Source organism: Vulpes vulpes, chromosome 4 (assembly GCF_048418805.1).
Source record: "Vulpes vulpes isolate BD-2025 chromosome 4, VulVul3, whole genome shotgun sequence".
Classification (NCBI taxonomy): Eukaryota; Metazoa; Chordata; class Mammalia; order Carnivora; family Canidae; genus Vulpes; species Vulpes vulpes.
Window position 1 is genome coordinate 66,060,953 of NC_132783.1, and position 23,788 is coordinate 66,084,740.

Below are 23,788 nucleotides of genomic sequence, written 5' to 3' on the forward strand. Positions count from 1 at the left end.
TCCCAGCTGTGCTGCTCACCCGCAGAATGCGGTCTTCCACCCTGATTCACATGGGCATGGGGGCCCCTGAAGGGGTAGAAACGTCTGGTGGGAGTCCTGGAGATTCCTCTCTCCTCACAGGGTGCGGAAGGGCTGTGATTCTGGCCAGCATGGGGCTGGCCACATTGAAGATGTGGATAGAAGGTCTGCTCCGTCTGCAGGCGGAGGCCAGGCTCCAAGTGGCGAGAGCCAGGAGAGCGGTACAGAGCAGCCCAGAAAAGATGGGACCCACCACTGGTCACCCCATGAAGGGACACAGAGGACAGGTGGGTACAGCAGGGCCTCACAGTTACTGATCGGGGCTCCTTTGGTTCCAGTGACTGAGGCTGTGGGTTATGCTGTCATTCTAACTTCCAAGAGCTCCTTCTCGAAGAAAGAAATAAAATCAAGATTGGACCAAAGGATACCCCAGATTTACTGACTCTTGTAGGTTCTACTCATAAAAAAAATCTCTGTTAGACTCAGCTTTTATCCTTTATCCATTTCTTGTCTATTACCTTGGCCAGCCATCTCTCCGTCAGTCCATCCACTGGCCACCTCCTGCCATCCCACCTCTCACACCTTCGGTGGCCATTGGATCATGTGCCTTCTGTGTCTGGCAGTGTTGTAGCTCCTGATCCAGGCTGGCATGTGCATCCTTCTGAGAGTGGAGCCACGTCCCTCTCTGAATCTGTGGGGTGCGCAGACAGGCTTCCTGTTCCCCCATTCCTGCTTCTCTCTGGTTCCCATCTCCCCCGTGTTCACCTGACATTTCAGAGGACAAGAGGGGATAAGGGATGCCAGCAGATGGGATGGAAGAGCTGCATTGGTCCACATCTGGGATGGATTTAAACTTTAGAATCACTTTTAAACTAATGGCCACCAATGAGTTAGGCTCATTCAGATGGATGAGGTTCTGGAACCCACTCTCCTGAGGGTGACTGAGTGAGGAAAGGTGACATGGAGGCCTCACAGAGGACTGCCAGGTGACTGGAGGCAGGAGAGGCGGATACTCTGTCCTGGTTCCTACCAGCCTCAGTGCTTGGCTTTGCCCTTCGCAGCCTATGAGTGATTCTACCTTTTGGCTTGAGTGCTTCCTCACCGTCCAGAAGCCTTCACGAAGCGCCTCTTCATGCATGTCCTACAGGCCAGCTCTGCACTGAGTAAGCAAGCAAGGAACAATCCCTGCCCCACACCAGGTGGAGGGTGTAACTGAAACAAGGTTTATATAAACCACAGGCAAGACGATAGACAGGTGGTAGATAGATAGATAGATGATAGATAGATGATGATAGAATAATCTATATACATAAGGAGATAGAGACACAGATGGTCGGTGAGTGGCCAGGTAGTTGAGATGGAGAGATGCAAGCGAGGAAGGAAGGAAAGCAGATAGGCAGGGAGAGAGAGGGAGACGGGTAGCTAGGCAGAGAGGCTGATCACTCTCAGGCTGGGAGTTTCTTACTGCTTCATGAGCACTTGTTTTTCCTGCATGAGGAATGGTAGGTTCAAAATCACTGGAGTGCTTTTCCGGATGGGAAAATGCAAGGTCGCTTCCAAATGGAGGAATGGCTGCGTGCCTGGCACATCTGTCCAGGTGACTTGTCTGCACCAGGGAAGCCTGGAGTCGGGGGGATCTGGCTGGAAGAGGCCGAGCTCTTAAAGAGTTGGAGGCGGGTGTGCTGGATGAGGCTGGGGCTCCGGAAGCCACTTCCTCCTTTTGTGAGTAAAAAGGTGCCAAAGCTGGTTGGCCTGGCAGACGCCTGTGTTCCTCCCTTCCCTGGAACCCGGACACCGTGGGGAGTGAGTGTTCTTCCCGTTTACAGCCAGAGGCCTGCAGCTGGCAGCAAATGCAGACTTTTGTGGCAGATGTTGGAGCAGGATCTTCCAGAGCCCCAACCAGCTGTTAAATTTTCATTATTGCTCCTTAAAACTGCTCCTACCAACGTCACGCCTGGCCTTCCGTGCTCTACACGGTGCCGAGGCAGGCCTGGGCCCCCCTCCAGGGCCGAGGCTGCCTCGGGCTCTGAGAGCAGCAGTCCTCCCGTTCAGGGGCTTGAAGAGCCGGCCGCCACGCCCCAGTGGCTTCGAAGCCACCTGCCTTGCTGCCGTCCCCTTCTGCTGTCCGCCCGCCCACCCAGGTCACATCGGGGGCTCCCCTGCTGCGGTGACAAGCGTAATAATCAGTAACGGTCCCCCAGCCCTCGCCATGTCCCAGCGCGGTCCTGGGTGCTTTCCAAAGTGCAGGTTCACTGGTCCTCCCCGTGACCCAAGGCGGAGGCCTTTCCTGTCCTCCCCTTGCAGCTGAGGAGACAGGCATGAAGTTAGGTCACTGCCCAGAGTCACCCAGCTGGGATTCAGACCCAGGCAAGACGGGCCCGGAACCTGCCACCCTCACCCCATGTGCAGTCCCGTCATGACGGCCTCGGGACGCTGGCAAGGGCTCCTCTTACCACTGTCCCTCTGGCCCACACCCAGGGCTCCCCGAAGCAGCCAAGCCGGGCTTGTCCCCACTGCCCCCCGGGTCTCCCCTGGGCTCCACAGGCTGATGCTCCAGGCAGAGGGATGGAGGGCGGGGGGCAGAGGGGAGATGCACCGAGGCCTGCCACCCCCTCCCCACTTCGAACACCGGGAGAACCTCCTTCCTGCTTCCCCTGCTCTCGCTGGCCATCCCCACGGCCCTGACAACCGCCCAGGATCACAAATCTCTTTCCAGCAAGCAGCCAGAGTGGTGTCGTTTTAACTTAAGACAGTTCAACTGCTTCTTGGGGTGGGTAGCGGCTTCCCACCTCCCAGGAAACCTGTATCGGTCCACGGGGGTGGCCGACACACAACTTGTCTCTCCCACACTCAGGACGCAGACACCTCCCCTCCTGCCCCCTAGAAAAGTTAAATGTTACCTCCTTCTTACCACCACCGTGGTTAAAGCCACACAGGGACACTGGGCATCTTCGGCTGAGGTTCCTTGCCCCTGCTCACTCCTGTGGGTGGTACAAGGACAGAACCTTCTCGTCTTGCCTCCCTGTCCCTCAGCAGTTAGAGACACCCTCCATCTTATAAGCAGCATGTTGGAGCCCAGGACTCAGAGGACCCAAGCCCAGGAAGATGAGCGCTTCCTGAGGCTCCTACTCTGTGGCCCCTTGGCACCTGGTAGGCTGCAAGTACCCGCAAGTGCACACGGTGTGAGGGGAGAGCCACACCACCTGGGGGGACTGTCCAGGGACTGTCCCCTTCCACCCACCTCCTCCTCGGCTGGTGTGGATGTGTGGATGGCATGGGCACTCGGGGTGGGGGTGGGGTTCTAGCTTGGAGAGGGCTCAGGGCACAAGATTTTCCATTCCATAAGGCTCAGAGGGTCCCAGGGACAGCAGGCCCTGAGAAGGAGCCCCTCGTGGGGAGGGGCAGCCCCCACACCCCGGCTGGCCGGCCCTGCCCAGAGCAGCCCTCACCTGCTGCTGAGATCTTTGATCTTTGGCACGAGATGCAGCCAGTGGTGGGAAGCCACCACCCGCCGCTCCCAGCGGGCCGGCATGCCCGATTCCCGAAGGGCCGTCCCGTGGTACTGAGGCTCTGCTGGCTTCCACGGCTTCTGCCCAGCTGAATCACCTCTGTGCCCACCCGAGAGGAGACCTAGGGGCCTGGACGGGAAGCCAGGAGCCTGCCCCACCAGCTCGGGGAAGTTACAGGCCGTTCGCCAGTCAAGGAGAGGCTACTCCTGCACCCAGATCTCTGGCCATGGCCTAGAACAGCAGGGGGACCCCTGTCCCAGCTCCCAGCACGGTAAAGGCCCAGGGGCAGCCTGCGGGGGCATCCCCACGGTATCAACCTCCCTGGCAAAGCATTTTCTAAGCTCCCCAGATGGTGCTGGCCAAGGTAAAGAAGCCCTGTCCCCACACTAAACTGTCCAGGGCTAACTTTATTCCTACTCGGGGATTTCGGAAGCTCTGGGTCTCCATGTGAGGTTGGTGTTGCACATTAGTCCCCATCACACTGTGGGTGCCCACCCCACCACACTGTGTGGCCTCAACTATGGCCCGACAGCCGGCAGTCCTCTCACCTTGCTGCAGAGTAGAGTCCCAGCCAGAAGGGGCCTGGTCCCCGTGGGGGAGACTGGTGACCTACTTACGGAAAGCAGGTAGGAATTCGTGGCTAATGTGCATCCCAGACTAGAGAGGAAGACTGTACCCTCCAGTGGGCCAGGGTGCACCACGACCTCTCAGAGAACCAGCCACGGTGAAGGAAAGGTACCAACCTAATGAACCCAGAAGGGTTATTTATACAGGATTTCAGAATCTCGGATCTAAGGAGGTTTTCCCGGGAAACACTCGTAATTTGATAATGAAGCAACTGGTAAAGTAAGTTAAATTACAAAATAACAATCCTGAGTGGCACAAATGCATTTGCATGGTTTGCCAACTTGCTCTGCTTGCAAAATTCATTTAGAAAAAAATCAGGAGCAACAACCACAGCAAATAGCTCCGAGAAGGCCTGAAGCAGGGCCATGGGGGAAGGACTTCTGCTTGCAACGAATGTAGCCCCTTCCCCTCTGACGCGTGCCCTGGTTTCTGGAATTAGCTGAGAAGTCCCCCACCAAGTGCGGGTGGTCCTCAATCCAGCATCAAAATCACCGACTTGCGGATGAATGGGGAGTATTTTTGGACAGCAATCAGCACAACAGTATAAATCACAGACAGATGTTCGGCCTTGTCAAACTCCAAATAAACTAACAAATGGGCGGTCTCTGCCGATTCTGTCAGGGTCCCTTTTCTGTTTTTTCCTCTGTTGGAGTAACTCCCTCAGCTTTTCAGCAGCCATTGGCCAGAAGGGCCCCAGCTCCGGGGGAGGGGGCTGCCCACACTCATCCCAGCCCCGAGGGGGGCACCCGGTGACCCAGCAGGCGGGAGGGAGGCAGGAGAGGCCAGGTGGGGCACACCTGTGGTAATGGGCACCCCACTCCGCACTAAGGTCCACACGGGGCTGGAGGGGACCCCTGGGATCCCCATATTAACACGTTCCCTAAGGAGTCCTCTCTCATGTCACCTCTTGGGGCCTCCATAGACACATGTAAGTATTTTAGAATCACCAGATGCACAATTAATGATTTGGGTTGAGGTGGAACATGAGAAAATGCACGGGACCGTCCTCAGGGGGCCCACCCCTTCACCCCCTCTGCTTTTATTGAGTGAATGCCTAATTGTAGCAGCTTCGGGAGACATGTCGCTAAGGCAGCTGGTAGAACTGTGACGTCCGTCGCTGGTCGCTCCCTTCAAAGTTACAGATTAAAACTAGAGCCTAGTGATTACCGATGCGTAAGAGCTGGAGTGTTGCAGCCAGCACACATGATCCTCCTCGTGCTCCTCTAAAGCCACAAGAGTAGGCTCCTCTCCCGGGGTGTGGGCAGGACCAAGTCCTTGGGGCAGCCCAAACCCTTCTGTCAAGAGCGGCTTGTCTTGCAAGCCTGGGCAAGGGCTGGGCCAGGAGGGGGCCTGCGGGGAGCGGCGGCCGCACAAGGGAGCTGGGGCGCATGTCAGGGCAGGCCTGGGCCTGGCCAGTTGCGTCCATGGGGGCCTGTGAGGGCTTCTTAAGACCTTGATTTTAAGGGAAAACTTTTGCGGAAAACAAAGACTCAACCAGCATATGGCCCCACCTACACATACACCTTTTTTAAGGCAACTAAAATGATAAAAGCCTGCTGATCAGAGGAGCACAGGAACCAAGGTCCTGTGGCAGGAACCAGGTTCTGCTGCTGGTACATTCTGGGTCGCCTAGGTCTGGGGCCCCCAGGGAAGCAGGACTTGCATCAACTGCCCTGGCCACCCCTCCCTGTGACAGCATGTCCCACTTGCCTTGGGATGCCCTGGGGTCAAGCCCTTCAGTCCTTGGGGCCCCCAGTGGGGCCAACTCGGCCTTGACAACGGTGGATCAACCTGGGCTCCTAGGGCCCAGGCTGCCCGCCCTGCCGCACGGCCCCTGACGTTGGTAAGCACCTCTGCTATGGCAACCTGTTGTGCTTTCTTCTAAAGGCAGGAGGAAAGGCAGGAGTCAGTCCGTCCAGGCACATGGGGCATTAAGTCAAAGGCCAGCCATGCTGAGCTCGTCCGGCCCAAACCTGGAAAGCCACCAGGCCTTCCTGCAGACGTCCACGTCGGTCCATGAGTTGGCCCAGCGGCTCTCGGGCAGCCGGCTCTCCCTCCACACCTCGGCCACGTCCCTGCACTCGCAGCCCCCACCCGTCACCACCACAGGCCACTTGAGCGTCCGCGAACGGGCCGAGGCGCTGATCAGGTCCAGCTTGGGCTCGTCCACTAGCTCCACCCTGAGCTTCCTCTTCGGCAAGAGGAGCTTCTCGAGTGCTCTGGTCATTTCTGGACTGTCTGCTGCGGAGGGGGGCAACACCAGCGACACCCAGTCATCCAGCAGCGTCAACATCGTCATGGGCCCCTCGGCCAGGGCCACCAGCCAGGCCACACGGGTAAGCGGCTGGGTCGGCGGGCCGGGCAGGTGGGTGTCTGTCGGTGGACTCCCACGGCCCTGTCCACAGGGTTCCCAGGGTGACAGGCGGCAGGAAGTGCTAGGCAGCGGGTGTTCTGGCCATGCTCAGAGGCAGATAAGATACACAGGACAAGTCCTGGAGGTAGTAACGCCGGGGTGGGTGGTGCCGCAGAACACTGTTCCCTCAGCCCTGGGCTGGGGATGTGAGCAGGAATGTTCTCCACGCATCCACAGAGCAGGAGCAGGTCCTACTTCATCCCTTTTGCCATCACTCTGGCCTGGGGGGGAGGACAGGACACATGTCAACAGGGGAGTTAGACCCTCACCGGGTCCTAGTGCTAGATTAGCTGCCCAGGTGCCCTCCTGCTCTTATGTATTTAAACATTAGAAAAAGAGAGGTTGAAGGACTTGCCCCACATAAACTGTTACTCATCCAGAGCTCCAAGCTAGCTGATGTGAGAGGAGCACTTGAGCTTTGTCAGAGAAAAAGTGAGTAGGTAAGTGGAGCCCCTGGCAGGCTCCGGTTCGGGGTTCGCTATCTGGAGGTGAACAAGGGGGGCCGCACCCACGGGGCAGCTCCCCAGGCCACACTAGTGGCCCCATGCAAGCAGCCCGCTGGCTTCGGGAGCTTCAACTAGGTTTAGTTAGGTACATGGAAACAAACCCCGCTCCATGTTTTCACTTCCTCTGAAAAATGCACAAAACACACTTTTCTCCTACCGTCCCCCAATCTACTAAGATACTATCTGTGGGTGTGCTTCTGGGATGGTGGCAAATTCTCTTTGCCTCAGGACAATAAGGTCCTTGGCAGTCTGTGCGCCCAGGATAAAAGGGCTTCTGTGTTACTGTTTGGGCACAAACCTGCCGGACTTCGTGCTTCTGCCAGGAGCCAGTGCATTGGGTGGGGGCGGAGGGGGGGGACACGACACTGGCCAGAACTCAGGACACCCAGGCACACAGTGACCCCTTAGCCGAGGGCCCCAGTGCCCGGCATGTCCATATCCCCTGGGGAAAGGCCCCCGTGTCCAGAGCCCCCAGCCCAGCCAGCACGGTGGACCCGTGGCTTCCTTCCTTCGGGCCGGGGCCCCAGGACCCCCACACCTGCCCCCCGGGCCGGTTAGCTCAGGCCCCGCAGCAGCAGGTGGGGAGTAGGAGTGGCCCCACGGGTTCGCTGAGCCTGCCCGCTTCTCCTTTCTCTCTGGAAGCACTTCTCAGAGCCGTGTGAACCCACCGAGGCCACCGAGCTGGGGCAGCTTCGCGACCGCCGCCTGGCCGAGGCCGCGGCAGAGAACGGGGGGCTGCTGTGCAGGAGAGCCAGCCAGGAGGACATGGGTCTGGACGACACGGCCTCGCAGCAGAGCGCGTCCGATGAGCTGTAGGGGCAGGGGCCGGCCAGGAGCCCCGGCTGGGGAGACACGAGAGCTGCTGTGGAAACCAGTGCCTGCACCTCAGCTTCTCGAAGCAACTCTCCTGTGACGATACGACACTTGACAGCACACCTCCTTCCCCGACACCGCTCCAAGCTGCCCCCGGAGCTCCCCGGCGTGGCACGCACAACTTCCAGAATTTGCAAATTCTAACAAAAGCCATGTAATATCTTAAAAACAACTAGAGTAAGTAGAGCGCCTGAGTAACTCCTTCCTGCCCTGAAGAAAACTGCATGTTAACCAATTGGCATCTTACACATCACTGTCACCCACGTCCCAGAAACGGACAGCAGCACGTGTCCTGCCATCCACTGGTCAAACACAGTAGGGTCAATCTACGCCTAAGGGCAGCCTCACCTCTTTGTAGCATTTATGCAGACGTGAAGTATAAACCAGTGGCAGCTTTACTCCAAGAAACGTGGTAGTGCATGCAGTCACTCTGAACACCCAGCGATACTGGCGACCCGAGTACACAAATCTAGTCCCACGGGAGCCTGGAAAGCCATCGGACTCACTGACGCTCAACCGCCGTCAGGCGGGTCCCCACGAGCCCAGGGGTCCTGTCCACGCGCAGAATGTCCGCTTGTTTTCCGAGCCAGGCAGTCCTTACTGTGCCACACAACACTTGCACACCCCTTTGTTTTTGGGATTAAAATGTTTACAGTTACTGCCGTGTGTGATTGAGTTCTGCTGTATCCTTGATTAAGAGAACGGCATTTACACAAGTTCTGGGACTTTCCCCACATGAAGGCTGTCACCGGGTAAAGCAGAAACCTGGCTTCTTGTGGATGTATGGGAGGGTGAAGGGGCCCGGAGACAACAGTCTAGGGGCAACACCGTCACCGACCCGGGGAACTATCCCTTCTGGAAAGACGACAGTTAGAAATAGTCGTTTCCGAACTAGTCTGGCAAGGTTCCTCGTGGTACCTAGGATTCAGGCGGGGAGGGCATGGCACAGACTTCTTTCCCCTTGGAAGTAGATGGTAATGCTTTTATTTTTCTTTCAAACTAAGAACTGCCAATTAATAATAGGTGGGCTCTGTAGTCAGAGACACTGTACATTATTCTAAAATCAGCAATCCCTGGAGATGCAAAGTTGGTTATTATTAATTTAAATGCAGGTCTAATGAGCAGCTGATAGCAGCGCCCTCAGAGAACCTGAGTCGGCCGAACCACGCCTGGCTGGCAGCCCGTGAAATCTTCTTGGGCAACTTCACAGCCCAGCCCAAGCACTGACTGGCCAGCTGTGAGCTGTGAGCGTGGCCTCCCCACAAAGGGCATCTCTTTGAATTAAATCAGACAGATGACGACCAGCTGGCAGCACCCAGCCTGATGTGGGCTGACCACCCCCTTGGGCATCTGGAAACAAGACATCCAGAAAGCCACTGTGTCCACAGAAAGTGGATCTTCTGACAGAGCTGGAAACCTGATAGGGAGAGAAACGGTAACACGAATGAGAAGCGCAAATGCTCCGGGCCCATGTTCTCCGCTAGAGACTCGTGAGCTGCTTCTCCACCCGCTGACCCGACTGCTCGTCCTGGTTCTCAGTGCAGAGCGAGCAGACGAGGATGGCTGTGGCTGTCAACAGTAAGGCCAAAGTTCTCTGATCTGAATGCAGGTCTGCATTGTCAGAGAGTAAAATCATCTTGGGCGTGCATGCTGGGAGTGCCTACACACACGTGCACGGATGTGTGTGCCCACAGAAGGGACGATGGGATTGGATACACTCCCGTGCCCTGCATGCCTGGCAGCAACGCAGTCACACTTTCTCTACATTGTGGCACACAACCTTTATATTCACAATAAATGACCTTGATTGATTGATTTCGGAGACAGGGTGCATCAGTGCAGGGAGTGGGGAGCAGCAGAGACGGGGGGAGAGAGAATTCCAAGCAGACTATGTGCTGAGCACAGGGCCTCAGAACCTGACGCTGGGCTCAATCCCACAACCATGAGCTCACGACCCGGGCTGAAACCAAGAGTTGGATGCTTAACTGACTGAGCCACCCAGGTGCCCCAATAGACACAAACTTGTTAATCTGATCTTCAGCCAGTCAGCTATCAGAGTATTTCTTGCAAAAGACCGGATTAGCCTCCATTTAAGAGAATATTCCTAAAGTGACATCTCATGCTGGAGTTATTTAAATGTGCTGCCAGCATACAACCACAGGGTTATTTTTTGCATTTGGACACTGAACAAAATTGTTTCTCCTCTAAAAATGATCTAAAAACTGTAGTGGTTGGTTTTATATAAATCATGTGGCTAATCTGGCATTATTGATTCTAAATTTTGCACTGTCTTGAAACCATCTGTCTGGAAAGTAGTTTCTAAAATCATTTGAGGCTCCAGCTTCTCCTTGCCCCAAATGTGTGCAATGCGAAGACCCCTGTTTACTCAGCCCTTTAGGCCTCCTCCACCGCCGGGGGTTTTGTCTAAGTCATTACACTCCAGGGACATGGCACCTGCCATCAGCGTGCATTTGTATGCACACAAGCACATGCACACATGTGCGATCTTCCCAGACACAACCTTCATGAACTCCAAGACAGGAAGAGAAAGAGGAAGAAGGCCCATTCCACTTTTTCTGGGCCACCATGGCCCCCCACCCTGCGCTTGAGGACTTGAGGGCTGGGAATGGAGTAAGCCACTCAACAGCAACTGTACTGGCAGCCATGTACATCAGCCACAACAGCCAGATGACAGTCGATGAATTTGAAAACTTGTCCATCCCTGTACATGTACATTCAGAGGCAAAAGAAATTGTTTTTTTTTTTAAATGTGTGTGTTAAGTGGCTAGTGGTATAATCTACTCCGGGAGGAAGAGGAAGGATTTGGTGAACTCATTCTCCAAATCAGTTCTGCTCTGTCCCATCCAGCCATGTTATTCCAGCTTAAATTCGTCATCCAGCCATAGGTACATCCATTTCGTGCTTTTCAAAGTGAATTCTTCCAAGTCTGGCCTCAGACCCAGGGGTCTGTTAGGTGTCTGGGTTTGCTTGCAGAGTAGCCATTTCAAGCTCAGGAGTAAATGAGAACTCCTGCTGCCAGCCTGTCCTTGCCACCGCACCCCTCCCGGCCCGAAGGGACCAGTGCAGATGGGGGGGCGCACTTGGCTCCTCCTCTGGTCCTGGCCTGCTCAGTAGGCAGGCCTCCAACAGTGCTCTCCCTCAAATGGTGCCCTGCCTCTGAGTCTCTCCCTCCTTTAAGCCTCAGCAGAATGCCCTTTCTACAGGCTGCGCATGTGGGGCCCTGAGTCAGAGTCACTTGTGAACTCATCCTATCCCATACGACAGAGTAGGGGGCTTACCCGGCAAACACTTATTTCTCATGGTTCTGGAGGCACCAGCAGATTCCAGGTCTGGTGAGGGCCTGCTTCCGGGTTCACAGACGGCCAGCTTCTGGCCGTGACGTCACAAGGCAGAGGGTAGAGAGCTCTCCGGGGTCTCTTCCATTCATGAGGGCTCCACCCTCAAGACCAAATCACCTCCCAAAGGCCTCTTCACACCATCACACAAGGGGGTTAGAGTTTAACAGATGAATTTATGAGGGATACAAACATTCAGACTGTAACATTATCCTTTTTAGGTTTCATTTCTTAAAATACAGGGATTGCACTAAGTATCTTCACACATGCCCCTGATCACCCTGTTTGACAAAGTAATACAGTAATTACTTAAGGACTGTGCGGTAGCTAACACGCCATGCTCTTCCATCTGATAGCTGCTACGGTTTATTGCAGCTAAATGTCAACTCTGATATCTGGGGGTGCATGATGCCCTGAAAAGGAGGAGAACACCAACAGGAATACAGTGGGAGAGAGGAGGAGCACGGGCTCTGGAGCACAGGGACTTGGCTCAAACTCTCTGCCAGTAAAGGCATGTTTCTTTACCACTGAAGAGAGAGTATGCAGCAGCTCACAGCCCCTACGTGCTGGGGGCCACCCCGAGTCTGTTTGGCCCAGCAGACATCTCCAAGGGGCCATACCCCTGGAGGGCCAGTGAAGGCTCCGTCTGATGGGCTCCGTCAGCTAGGGCAGACCAGCTGCACCAGGTCTGACACTGGGTCTGTCTCTGTGGCACATGGGTGACACTCAGCCTGTCCAGTTTCCTGAGTACACCTGAGGCCAAGTGGGGCTCTTCAGCACCATGGAGTTGAATAAGTAGGTTTGATGCAGGGGCCGGGCTCCCAGACCACACCTGTATGCAGTGCTCCTTCAGTCCCAGGGGACCCGTCAGACATCATGAGCTCAGTCTCCCTGAACCACCCAATTGGGCCCAGACAGTGAGAGAGACGCCTTCTTCTGCATATTGGACCAGGCACCGTTCCTATTAGTTCACCATCTAGTAGGCCTTTCAGATGGCATCCCTCTAAAGCTTAGCAAATCCACACCAAGCTTCAGGAGGCTCCCTTGGGGAAAAGCACTGAGGAAAGCATGCTCACCAAAAAGCCCGTAATAGGCTACCAACCATCGTCTTGGCTCAGAGACGCAGGTGCTTCCTGCACAATGCAGTGTGCCCAGCACCCAGGCCACCTTGCTCCACACGCCTAGACTGGGCCGTGATTACAGACAGGGGCATGGCCTGGCATGAATGCCCGCTGGGTTTGGACTAAGGCTAGCTGCTAAAATATCCTGGAAATTCATAGATCTTTACCAAAAATGACCTGAAAGCACTGTACTGATTATCACTACAGTACCATCAACCACTCAGAGGGCAGTGCTTATCCTTCATGGATTCTGGGGTTTCTGCAATTTTGTCAGCACTTGCCCTGCTGGGGGCAGAGCGTGATCTTCGTCCCATTACTGACAGCCCCCGCCCCTAGCCCCGGGCCCACTCTGGGGATCACACAGATGGCCGTTGACGGCGTCCTCCCATGCTGCGGCACTGCCCTCCTTTGACACTCATTTCCCACTTTTTCTCAGACTCAGGACACAGAACAGTTTAAGGCCATGTCCAAGTTGATTTGGCGAAAGTGGGGGGCTCTGACCTGAACCCCCAGGCCTAAGCCCGTGGAGTACCACACACTGTCAACATCTCTCAAAACTCTACGCCCCTTCCACACAGGGCTCACATGTTTGCAACCACATTTAGTTGTATTTTATTAAGCAATAAGCAATCAAATAAACAATGAGACGGGTGGGGAGGACCTCACATGGCTTTTCTCTAAAGTAACCAGTTTTAAGCTAAAGCTGCACCTGGAGAGGGCTTTAATTTTCATTATGTGCAGAACTGATTAGATAGCGAACGCTCCCCTCCCCCTTCCCCAGAACACCCTTATAAACTTCAGTGGGGGCAAGTTCCATCTAATACTCTGAAAACCATTTCTCATTTCATGATTTACCAAAATCATACGCACAACTGCAAGAGGAAATAAACAGAAACCTCTCCACATAAATAAAGCGCAGTGGACTGTTCATCTTGTCGCACCAATCCAGCATTTGGGCTAATCTGATCTTTTAAACATTTTATGGAAAACAGCTGTCAGGCTTTCTCTGGAAAAGCCCATAAGGTTTCATAAGCCTGAAGGCATGAATCCTTGACAGGCAGGGCACTGATGAGGCTTGGTGTGAACCAGGGCATCCTGAAGTGCACAAAACAGGAACACAAACCATCTTCACTTGCTGCTGCTTTGCACACACGTCACAATATCTGGCAAAAGGTGGTTTCTGTTTTCCTTGGTGACCTGTGGGAAGAAGCAAGAGAGCAGGCTTCACAGTTCTTTCCTTCTCTTCAAACCTCAATAGGCAATATTCTCCAGGAAGAGCCTGGAAGACCTGGAGGGGGTGAGGCAGGTTCATGACTGAGGGAGGGAGCCCAGCTCCAGAGCACTCTGAAGACAGGACAGGTCTGGTGGAGTCCCACCCCAGCTTCCACGAAGGGAGAGCTCAAGCAGTGGAGGAGGTCTGCGGACTAGTTTTCACAACAGGCTGTGAACTGAGATGGGACACGGCCCCCGTCCCCGTGTGACCTGAACAGAAGTGACTGCCTGGAACAGCCTACGAGGGCCTGACCGGCAGCAGCCGCGCAAGGCCACAAGTCCCACCCCCGAATTCAGGGGAGTCCCAAAGGCCAGTCATCTCCTCATCTCTGCACAAACTTAGAAAAACGGAGTGTGGCGAGGAGCCCCTGCCATGGGTCAACTCCACATCTGAAGGATGGAGCAGCTGAGCCCAGGGAAGTGCAGGGACATCTTGAGATCTCAGAGGTAGCTGGGGACGCAGCACAGACTACAACTAGGTCTCCAGACTCCAGGAATGTTCTCTGTAATTCCTACCCTCACACAAAGTAACCAAAAGTTTATTCAAGCTTTACTGGGTGATCTGTTTTTCTCCCTCTCCTGTACTAGTACAGTCCCGACGAGTACAAGGAAAGCATTCAGATGTCACCTGGGCGTTTGGATGGTGGGCAGTCCCCCAAGTAAGGGCAGGGCCACCTCTTTGGCCACCACCAGGGCCTTCCTGCTTGGCCACCGCCACATTCATTCAACACTGATAGGGCGTCAACCAGAACCGAGCAAGGTGCCAGGGACTGAGAGAGGAGTCCGAGAAGGACCCTGGCCTCATGGAGCTTGCAGAGCAGAACAGGGACAGATGTGGGACAGTGAGAGAACTGACCGTAAAGGGTCTGGGAGACAAAGTCTGGAGAGGTGTGTGGGAGATGGGGCAGGATGGGGTGAGGAAAGGCTTCCAGGGTGGTTATGCCCGAAGGTCACCCAGACAGGGAAGGACCCAGGCACAGAATCATGGTAAGAGAAAGTGAGTGCATCTCCAGTCAGTGGTCAGTGCAGGCGGCCCTGAGGGGAGAGATGGGCCTGCCCGCTGTGGACTCCACACCTGCCTGGCACCCTGGTGCACAGCAGGTGCCGGATGGATGTCTGATGAGGAGATGCACAAGGGGCTTCACCTCATGGCTCCCCTGCATCCACTCGCCCTCCTCCTAAGAGCACCCCTGACTCCCTTCTGGGAAAGGACAGTCTAGGAAACTAGCTCTCAGCCCAGGAGTGCAGGCTGGGCCCTGGAGATCCGGAGCACCTGAATCCTGAAAGGAGAGAGCTGAAGAGCAAACGGCTGGGGCCACACCGCCTACAGTAAGTCCAAGGGCACAGTGCACCTGTCCCTTCCCCCATCCCGTCCCTTGCAGTTCTGGTCCCTGGACGTGGACCTTCAGCTTCTCCTCAGCTTTATGAGAAACTGCCACACAGCCTTGCAAGGTTTTTTGTTGCTGTGTTTGCTCAAATTAGCTAACATCCCCTTCTGCTGTTTGATGCCAGGGGAGTGTGCTAACGTGGAGGGAGGAGAGGGGGTGGTGGGTGGGTGTCAGCGGTGGTGGGAACTCCCGTGGTTCACAGGGCCCCTAGTTCCCGTTCCTGCACTCTGACTTCACCAGGAATGACACCAGGCTTCACCCCCAGGGTCTGTTTACTGTGTGCCTCCAAGGGAGGGTCCCCAGATGAGGGGCATCTGGGGCCACTTCCTCTCCCCAAGCTCATCACTTACTCCAGAAATGTAACATTCACGAAGGAGGAAGCATGGAGCTGGCGGAAGAGGAAGGTGGAGGAAAGGAAGGGGACACTCTGACTTGAGGGGAGGAATGCACTCCCGCTTCGCCAGGGTGAGCGAGGAGGAGGAGCACGGATGCACCGCACCCTCAGGACAACACAGCGGGGACCACCCCTGAGCCCCGTTCCTCCATCCTGCCAATAAAAGGAGTGCCAGCAGGTCTGGGGAGTCTGGCTTCTCCAGGACTGCGGCTGTGCAGGTGTAAAGGAGAGCTGCTTGAAGACCTCTGCGGGCGGGAAGGGAATCCGCAGGCTGCAGGGACAGATTCCGAGGGGTCATCGCTGAAGCTCCATCTCTGCTCGGCAAACCCCCAAGCCTTCCAGCAGAATGGGGGGTAGGGTATGGAGGGGAAGGCTGATGAAAGGAGTTCATAGGCATGGGGCTGCCGAGCTCCTACAAAAGAGTCCCAAGCAGTGCTTGTGTGCAGTGTACTTGGGGGGGAAAACGCCCCGCCCTCTCCATTGGCACGATGACTCAACGACTGTGGGGAGATCCTAGTCTCAGGACCCAGCTGCAAAGCCCCACCTCACCTCGTTTCAACTTCCTGGGGACCAGACGGTGAGACATGCCTCCTCTGTCGCCAGGGCCGTGGGTGAGCCCCCCAGTCCACACCCTCCCCCCCTCCGCCAGGACCTAAGGGTGTCAGGACAGGGGCAGCAGCGGGTATCCCACACGCTCAGGGAGCTCGCCGTACCTTGGTTCCATAGACAAAATAAAAACTGGAAAAGATACATTTTGGGGATGTTTTCAAGTTAAAACTTAATGCAAAACGACATGAATATTTGGCTCCTCCCGCTCCCCGCTCTGATTTCCCTAAGAGGATTTCTGAGAATTCTGCAGTAAGAGGTGCTCAGTTATGATGCTCCTTGATCAGTGAAGCCATGCTCTCAAAAGCGAGTACAGGCAGAGCATTGCCTGTGGACCTTGGGGCCTGCCCTGCACGCACAACCTCCCTCTTAGAGTCAACCACTAGGATTTGGTTACAAAGTCCTTCCCAAGAGGCTGGCTAGGAGGGGGCCTGGGTATGGAAGAGAACAAGGTGAGGAGGGCCCAGGAAGGAAGTTGCCCACCCTCGTCTGTATGTTGTGGCCTCCGCAGAGAGTGAAATCAGAGCCCCTGCCTGGCCCAGAGGCCCCTGGTGACTTGGTGATTAGAGCCTGACTTCCATGGGGACAGGGACATCCCATTCATCCTGTGCCTGGCACATGGGGGTGCTCAGTAAATGTTTATTAAATTCTCAGCCGGGAGGGTCTTTGAAATATAGTCAAGTAAAGACTCTGACCATCTCATACAGCCAAGTTGCTCTGTGCTGCCTGCAGGGGCCACCAAAGGGCCTAAGAGTTCCTAGTCAACAACCCAAACACCAGGAATCAGGGAAGCTGTGAATATTGGACACAGAGACAAGAAGGAAAAAATGCCCCTAAGTGCATATACACTACATGCAAGAAAGCAAAACAGGACCACACATTTTCCTGAAACTGTGGGAAGGATACTGACAAGTTCCTAGTAATCACAGGATTAGAGAAAGAAATCTGACAACACCCGTTACTGTAAGTTAACACATATCAAAACATTACTAGTTTGTTTCATGCTGTGTCTCTATTTTATTAAACCTAAAACTACGGTTATTCCTGAACGCATCTCTCTAGCTCTTTTTCCGTAACAGTTAAAGTTTCTAAACCAAGAATTATTTTCCTGTTGTATCAACTAAGACTTTGCCTGACCCAAGTTTACAAAGATTTACTCCTATATTTTCTTCTAAGAGCTGTAGAGTGTAGCAGAATCTGCTTCTTCCTATTCCTCTGTCCCTCCCTGTGCATACACTCTCTCAAATAAAATAGATCGAGAGAGAGAGGGAGAGGGAGGGAGGGAGAGAGAGAGAGAGAGAACGCTGTAGAGTTTAGTTCTTAAACTTAGGCCTAGAATCTACTTTGAGTTAATTCTGGTATACGATGTAAGAGTGCAACTTCCCACTTTTGCATGTGGATGTCTAGTTTCCCAGCACCATTTATTAAAAAACAGTTCTTTCCTCATTAGGTTCTCTTGGCATGCTTGTGGAAAATCAATGGATCCTAGATGTATGGGTTTATTTCTGGACTTTCAGTTCTATTCCATGGACCTGTGTGTCTAGCGCCTGGCTGGTACTACACTATCTCAATCCCTGTAGCTGTAGTAAGCTCTGGAGTCAGGAAGTAGGAGTCTTCCAACATTGTTTTTTTCAAGATTGTTTTAGTTGGGTCCTTCTCATCTCCACATGAATTTTAGGATTAGCTTGTCAGTTTCTACAAACATTCTGCCTACTGACCTTGGATCCAGAGGCTGACAGACCTTCTCTCACTCGTGTAACTGCAGGAGTCCATGGACCCAGAGGGCAGCATTGAACTCCCAGTGAGATTAAAATGCTTTATGCCCTGCTTGATGAAAAAAATGCATAGCAGGAACGAGTAAGCAGAGGTCTAAGAATTCCCACATTGGAATAAGTTCGGTTATTCTTGTGTTCTTACAAAACACATGTAAAAATTAAAAGGATAAAAACTGTTTTCTGGGAAAAAAAAAAGCGTAAAGGACTCTGAATTCAGGATAGTGGAAGAGACTTTAGTAACATTTTATAAAGTAGAAAAACCAAATAATTTCTAGGAAATCTGAAGACTTTTTTTTAGCAAAATCATCTGAATCATCCCTATCAACAAAGGACACAGTACAGCAGGGTTATGCTAATGCTCAAGCGCTGGAGGCAGACAGATGGAAGTGTGAATCCTAGCTCTGCAACCTACTACTAGCTGACAACCTGGACACACTATGCAGCCTCTCAATGAAATAAAGATGATGTGATATATTGCAGCAGGTACTGTGAAGTCTATGTGCTCTGGTGGATCTACAGTACTGAGCACAGCACCCCAGTCCAAGTGCTCAGTGTCTAGTGGCCAAACTGGCATCTAAGTCAACGCATCTAAGAGACTGGATTTCAGGTGTCTCTTCTGTCCCCTCAGCAGATAACATTCTCCAGCATTTCCATCAAGCAGGTATTTCAAAGGAAATCAAATGAAATATGCTTTCTAAGACAACCAAATTTGTGTGTGTGTGTGTATGTATGTATGTATGTATGCATGCATGCAGTAGGAAGTGACCAGCAGGGATAAATATTTTCTTCATGTTGCTAGAGAAGCAGGAAAACAGTGCACACAGCTCTTTCTAGTTATCCTGATCCATGAAGGTCTTTACCCTTGCCTCAACAGCACAAACGTAATTACGCTCAAACAAGCAAATGTGAAATAAATTAAAAACATTTTTCAGTGGCCACACTTAGAGACCAGTAAACTCTACAAGACATGAGAAAAAAATTTAACCAAACTCCAAAAGAGAAGCATAATTTTGAGGAAGGCAACTGTCAATACCCACACCCACACCATGACAGAAGTTTCTAAATTGCCAAAACCATCCTCCAATGACATGAATGTTAGATTTTTATTATAGTATCACAAGTCTCTGAGGCTGTTCTTTTTCTCCCCCCAAGTCTACTCTTTGTTGGGCACTTTCTATTGTTCTACCTTCAAGTTTACCAATTCTTTCCAGAGATTTTCTCATTCAGTTATTGTATCTTACAGTTCTAAAATTTTTATTTGAGGGACTCCTGGATGGCTCAGTGGTTGGGCAGCTGCCTTTGGCTCAGGTCGAGATCCCAGGATCCGGGATCGAGTCCTGCATCGGGCTCCTACGAAGAGCCTGCTTCTCCCTTTGCCTATGTCTCTGTCTCTCTCTCAGTCTGTGTCTTTCATGAATAAATAAATTAATCTTAAAAAATTTTTTTATTTGATTCTTCTTTGTATCTTCCATATCTTTGCTAAAACTGACACTTTCTACTTTTCATTTGTTTCAAACATGTTTGCAACTGATCACTGAAGTATCTTCGTGACAGCTGTTTTAAAGTCTCCACCCTCTAATTCTAACATCTACGTCATCTTGCTATTGGCACATGTTGATGTTTGTTTCATTATGTGAGCTCCTATCTCTTTCTTAATTAACCAAAAGCTTAATCACTTTATTTACACACCATTAGGAGCAATGATTACCTTGCCTTGAGAATAATTTCCAGTCTTAGCAGAAAATGTGGCATTATCTTAAGATGTAACATTTCTTCCTGGACATAACAGCCAACCTCTATCAATCCCATCTAGGACTTGGGAGATTCCACTGGTTTGCGAGGCAGCCAGTCTCCGGAGTTTAATGCCAGGAACTCCCCACCTTCCAGGCTGGAAGCTGGCTGGCCTGAAGACTAATTGACTTTCCTCATCTCTCTATACACTGCCTCTACCTCCACAGAAACTCTAGAATCACAATGAGAAACTCTAAGCTGGAGGCCATGGAAAGTGAGAGACAGAGCAACATAAAACTCTGAAGACTCCCACAGACTTCAGAGACATCACAGAGCACGTGACGCTGCAGGGCCCTCAGCACACCAGGCAGCTCCCTAGAGAGAACTTGCTTGTCAGTAGCACCTCCGTCCCCAACTGCCTCCAGCCCAACAACCACACCACCCCGGCTGTTTTCTATGCATCTGTCCAGGCTAGGGCTCCACTGTTTGTTTACACTGTTGTGAGATTAGACTGTCTGCTCTGGAGGATGAGGACCTGGTCGACCTTGTTCATCATCACGTCTTGGCATGCAGTGATGCTCAGTTAATGCTGACTAAATGAAGGAAGGGCTGCGCACGCGCAGTTTTCCAAGTCTGGCTGCTCTAACCCTAACATTTGTTTACTGCCGAAGGAGTACCCCTGGATGCTCCGCTGATGATACACGGACATCCCACTAGGGCCGGTGAGTCACGGTGGTGGCATTTTAGCCAGAGATGTTAGGACCTCACTCTCCACCCTCCACAGCAGGAGTCACCCCACCAGCTGACTTGCTCAATGGCAGTCGCAGGGCAGGTGAGCGTTTAAACGGGGGTGGGGTGAGGGGGTGGGGAGAGGGGACAGGCAGAGCTTGGCCAGGAATACCGCTCTCTCACTGACAGACAAGGCAGTGCGGGGCAAGACAATTACCTGACTGAAGAAGGATATGAAGAGACAACGGGAAATCAAGTATGTGGGCAACGTGCCAGCGGGGCTGTCAGAGGCCCATCCACGGGCTTGTATGATGGAGCGGGTCCTCTCTCATACGTGCTCTATGCACAACCCCCGACAAGCATCTGACAACCACCTGAGAGCTTGTTCAAACAGACTGCTGGGCGCATGCCCAGCGTCTGATTCATTGGGTCAGGGCGGGCCTATAACTCTGCACGTCTTAGGAACCCCCAGGTTATGCCCACACGGCTGCTCTGCATACATCACTTTGCCTGACAGGCTCTGCAGCTGTGCTGTCCATGTGGCCAGTGTGACTGAAGAAATGAGTTTTTTATTTTATTTAAACGTAAATAGTCACAGGTGGCTGATGGCAACTGCACTGGCCAGTGCAGACAGGACATTTCCATCCTTGCAGACAGCTCTATTGGACAGCTGGGAGCTGTGCTTCAAACTGTGGCCACAGGGAAGTGTGTTTTTTCACCGAGGACTGGCAAAATTTAAGTTTCATAAATTCCTAGAAAATCAGACTTACCAGTATCTGGCCTCAGGAGAAAAAAATGGTAATTCAGAGCAAAAGTATATTTCAAAGCCACCCTGCTCTTTGAGGTCAGCTGCTCCATTTTTACAGACACAGGGAACTAGCTGTACTCACACTGAACACCTGAACATCGTTTCTGTTCCTGATTTCTTCCACGAGGGCCAGCGGTTTTCCTTTAGGTATTGGGATCGTACCCAGGACTACAGTCCCTGGGGTGGACAGCATCTGACGAACAGCCTGGATAAAAGGTTGACTGAAGAGCTCCATCTTCCCAATCTCATCGATGACACACACCCTCTGCCCCGGGCCACTGCTGGAACCTGCCTGAAGATGACGAAGACAGCCAAGTCACATTAAGCAAAGAGCCCCAGGGTCCCACTCCCCCGTCACTCACCAACTAAGTCAACTAAGATTTAAAAGGCAGGAGACCAACTCTCAGTCAACATGGGACGATTCACAGGCAAATGTATCTGGAAGAGCTCCCCTGGATACCAGAGCAACCAGGAAATTCAGTTCCCAAAGCAACCCAAGTTCCTGGCAGTTTTCACTCTTTTAGAATGGTTCCAGTAATAGCTCAGCTTTGTATTTATATACACCCAGGAAATAAGCAGCACCCACATGCCCCAGGTTTAAAAGAAATGAGACAGCATTTCCCAAGCTCCCCCTTGGGAGCCTTATTAATAATAACACTAGCCTTTTTTTTGCGATTCGGGAGTTGTAGGAGCTTCCCTGTCTGGGAGGACATCAGGGCTGCAGGCAAATAAATGTCCGGGTGTTTCATAATCTGCACCATGAGGGATGGTGGAGAGAAATGAGCAGTGAAAGGAAAGGAGTCTTGGTTAAAAGAAAAACACATGAGCAGGGCTGTGCGCTTCCAACCACAGATTCCCTAAGGACTTGTCCCTTCCAAGACCCCCTTGGAACAGGTGTGGCCACCAGCTTCCACGGGCCCTAAAACACAGCCTGAGGCCCCCACCTTTGCACAGACCCCCTCCTACACAGTTCCAGGACTGGGCTCTGCAATTAACAGAATGTGCCAGAAGGGATGGTACGTCCCTTCTGAGGTTAGGTATAAAAGACTGCTGCTTCTGGCTTGGTCTCACTCTCTCAGAAGGCCTGCCCTGGGGAAGGCAACTGCCATGTTGTGAGCACGCTCAGGCAGCTGATGTCCAAGTCCACGTCCACGTGGCAAGGAAATGAACAACCTTGGGAGTGAGCTGGGAGGCGGATCCTCCCCAATCAAGCATCAGATGACTGCCACCTCATGACCAACCATGAGCCTGAACCAGCCGGCTAAGCCTTTCCTGGATTCCTGACCCAGGAAAACTATGTGAGATAAAGTCCATGGGCTTAAACTCCTAAATTCTGGGGTCATTTGTTACACAGCAACTGATCACTAATCTACATGCCCTCTCTGGAAAGCCTTCCCAGGGAAGCTGAAAGGACTCTGAATAGTCTTTCCACACCAGGGGACACAAAAGAACACACAGCTCTTCAGTGAATGCTGAGTGCCAAGTACATTTTATATATCTTTGTATAAATGATTACTTTGAAAACTATACTTTTTTACAAAAAGTGCTTTTCATTACATTTCTTAAGACTCCTTAAGATATCAGTACAGTCTCAGAATGTACAGCTGAGTTCAGCTAGATTTGTCTTGAATTGCAAATCCCGAAGCCACAGCACACTGCGGTTGGTGGCGTGCGTGTGGTAGCCGGTGAGGGATGGGGCTCAGAGGCAGATCCTGACACTTGTATGGTACACAAAGGGCTATGGGTTCTATCCAGCATCTGAGAGATACTAAGCCAGGGAGGATCACAGGCTGTACCTGAAAGGCTGTTAGCTGTGTGGCGTCAGGGACAAGTTAGGCATTTTTTTGAAGAGACGGCATGAGATTGTGGGGTCTAGTCCAAGGCAGTTATTGAGGAGAAGCATTAGAGCAGTGGTTTTCAAACATCTATGTAAGTGGTACTCTTATTATTTTCTGACTTAATGGCACATACATACTTCCCCACTCACTTTACTAGCAGAAAACCAGGAAGGGATCCACTGTAGTCATCCAAGGAATGGTCTATACACTTACTCAAACTTCCATTTTTCTAATGCACTTCATTTTTAACTTTCAACAGCATTTATATGTGCATGTGTGTTTGCGTGGGTGTGCGCAGCACACACATCCTGCTTCCCCCTCAGGGGAAGGCCAAGGTCATATTCACCTTTTTCTTTTCCCATGGAAGCACATGAGCTGAAGCAACTGATGCCCTCCACTGAGGGAGGAAGGCGAACATCTGTGGAATCAGCCACTGTCATCTCAGCTACCTGCTCATCAGCATAAAAACAGCCAATCCCACCAGAGCAAGCCATTCCAATGACCTCTTATCAAGGAGTATTTGGGGCATTCTGCTGCCTCCAGAAACTAGGAATAATTGTGGATGTCATTTCCCCCCAGGTCAGCAGAACTCTATTCTGGACATTAAAATGAGAGTTTGAAAGCAGTCAATTCAGACAGAGAGAAACCACATGAAGAATCCATGTGTGCCTGTGTGCATATATTTATTTGGGTGTACGTACGCGGGTAGTAGGGTGCATGTGGGCGTGTCTGTAAATAAACAAGTGGATAGAAACATAAAGCACGAGGCCCCCAAACCAGCCTTCCTCAGATTCTCTATGACATCCACCAAGAAGAGCTCACTG

The 23,788-nt window shown here is 52.4% G+C and overlaps 2 protein-coding genes across 6 annotated transcripts in view; one reads left to right on the forward strand and one right to left on the reverse strand.

Annotated features, from left to right (window-relative positions):
• The window catches only part of PCNX2 (pecanex 2), a 290,657-nt gene extending 282,053 nt beyond the window's left edge, over positions 1 to 8,604 (forward strand). For all 4 annotated transcript variants that reach the window (XM_072755955.1, XM_072755958.1, XM_072755956.1 and 1 more), the window contains 3 exons: positions 121 to 305; positions 6,042 to 6,490; positions 7,716 to 8,604. In XM_072755955.1, coding sequence (XP_072612056.1) covers positions 121 to 305; positions 6,042 to 6,490; positions 7,716 to 7,889 — 808 coding nt within the window. In that variant the 3' untranslated portion in view covers positions 7,890 to 8,604. The remainder of the gene's footprint in view (positions 1 to 120; positions 306 to 6,041; positions 6,491 to 7,715) is intronic.
• A 4,407-nt stretch (positions 8,605 to 13,011) lies between these two features.
• Positions 13,012 to 23,788, reverse strand: part of NTPCR (nucleoside-triphosphatase, cancer-related) — a 28,918-nt gene continuing 18,141 nt past the window's right edge. For both annotated transcript variants that reach the window (XM_072755960.1, XM_026008702.2), the window contains 2 exons: positions 21,209 to 21,418; positions 13,012 to 13,620 (listed from right to left, as the gene is read on the reverse strand). In XM_072755960.1, the coding sequence (XP_072612061.1) occupies positions 13,552 to 13,620; positions 21,209 to 21,418 (279 nt within the window). In that variant the 3' untranslated portion in view covers positions 13,012 to 13,551. The remainder of the gene's footprint in view (positions 13,621 to 21,208; positions 21,419 to 23,788) is intronic.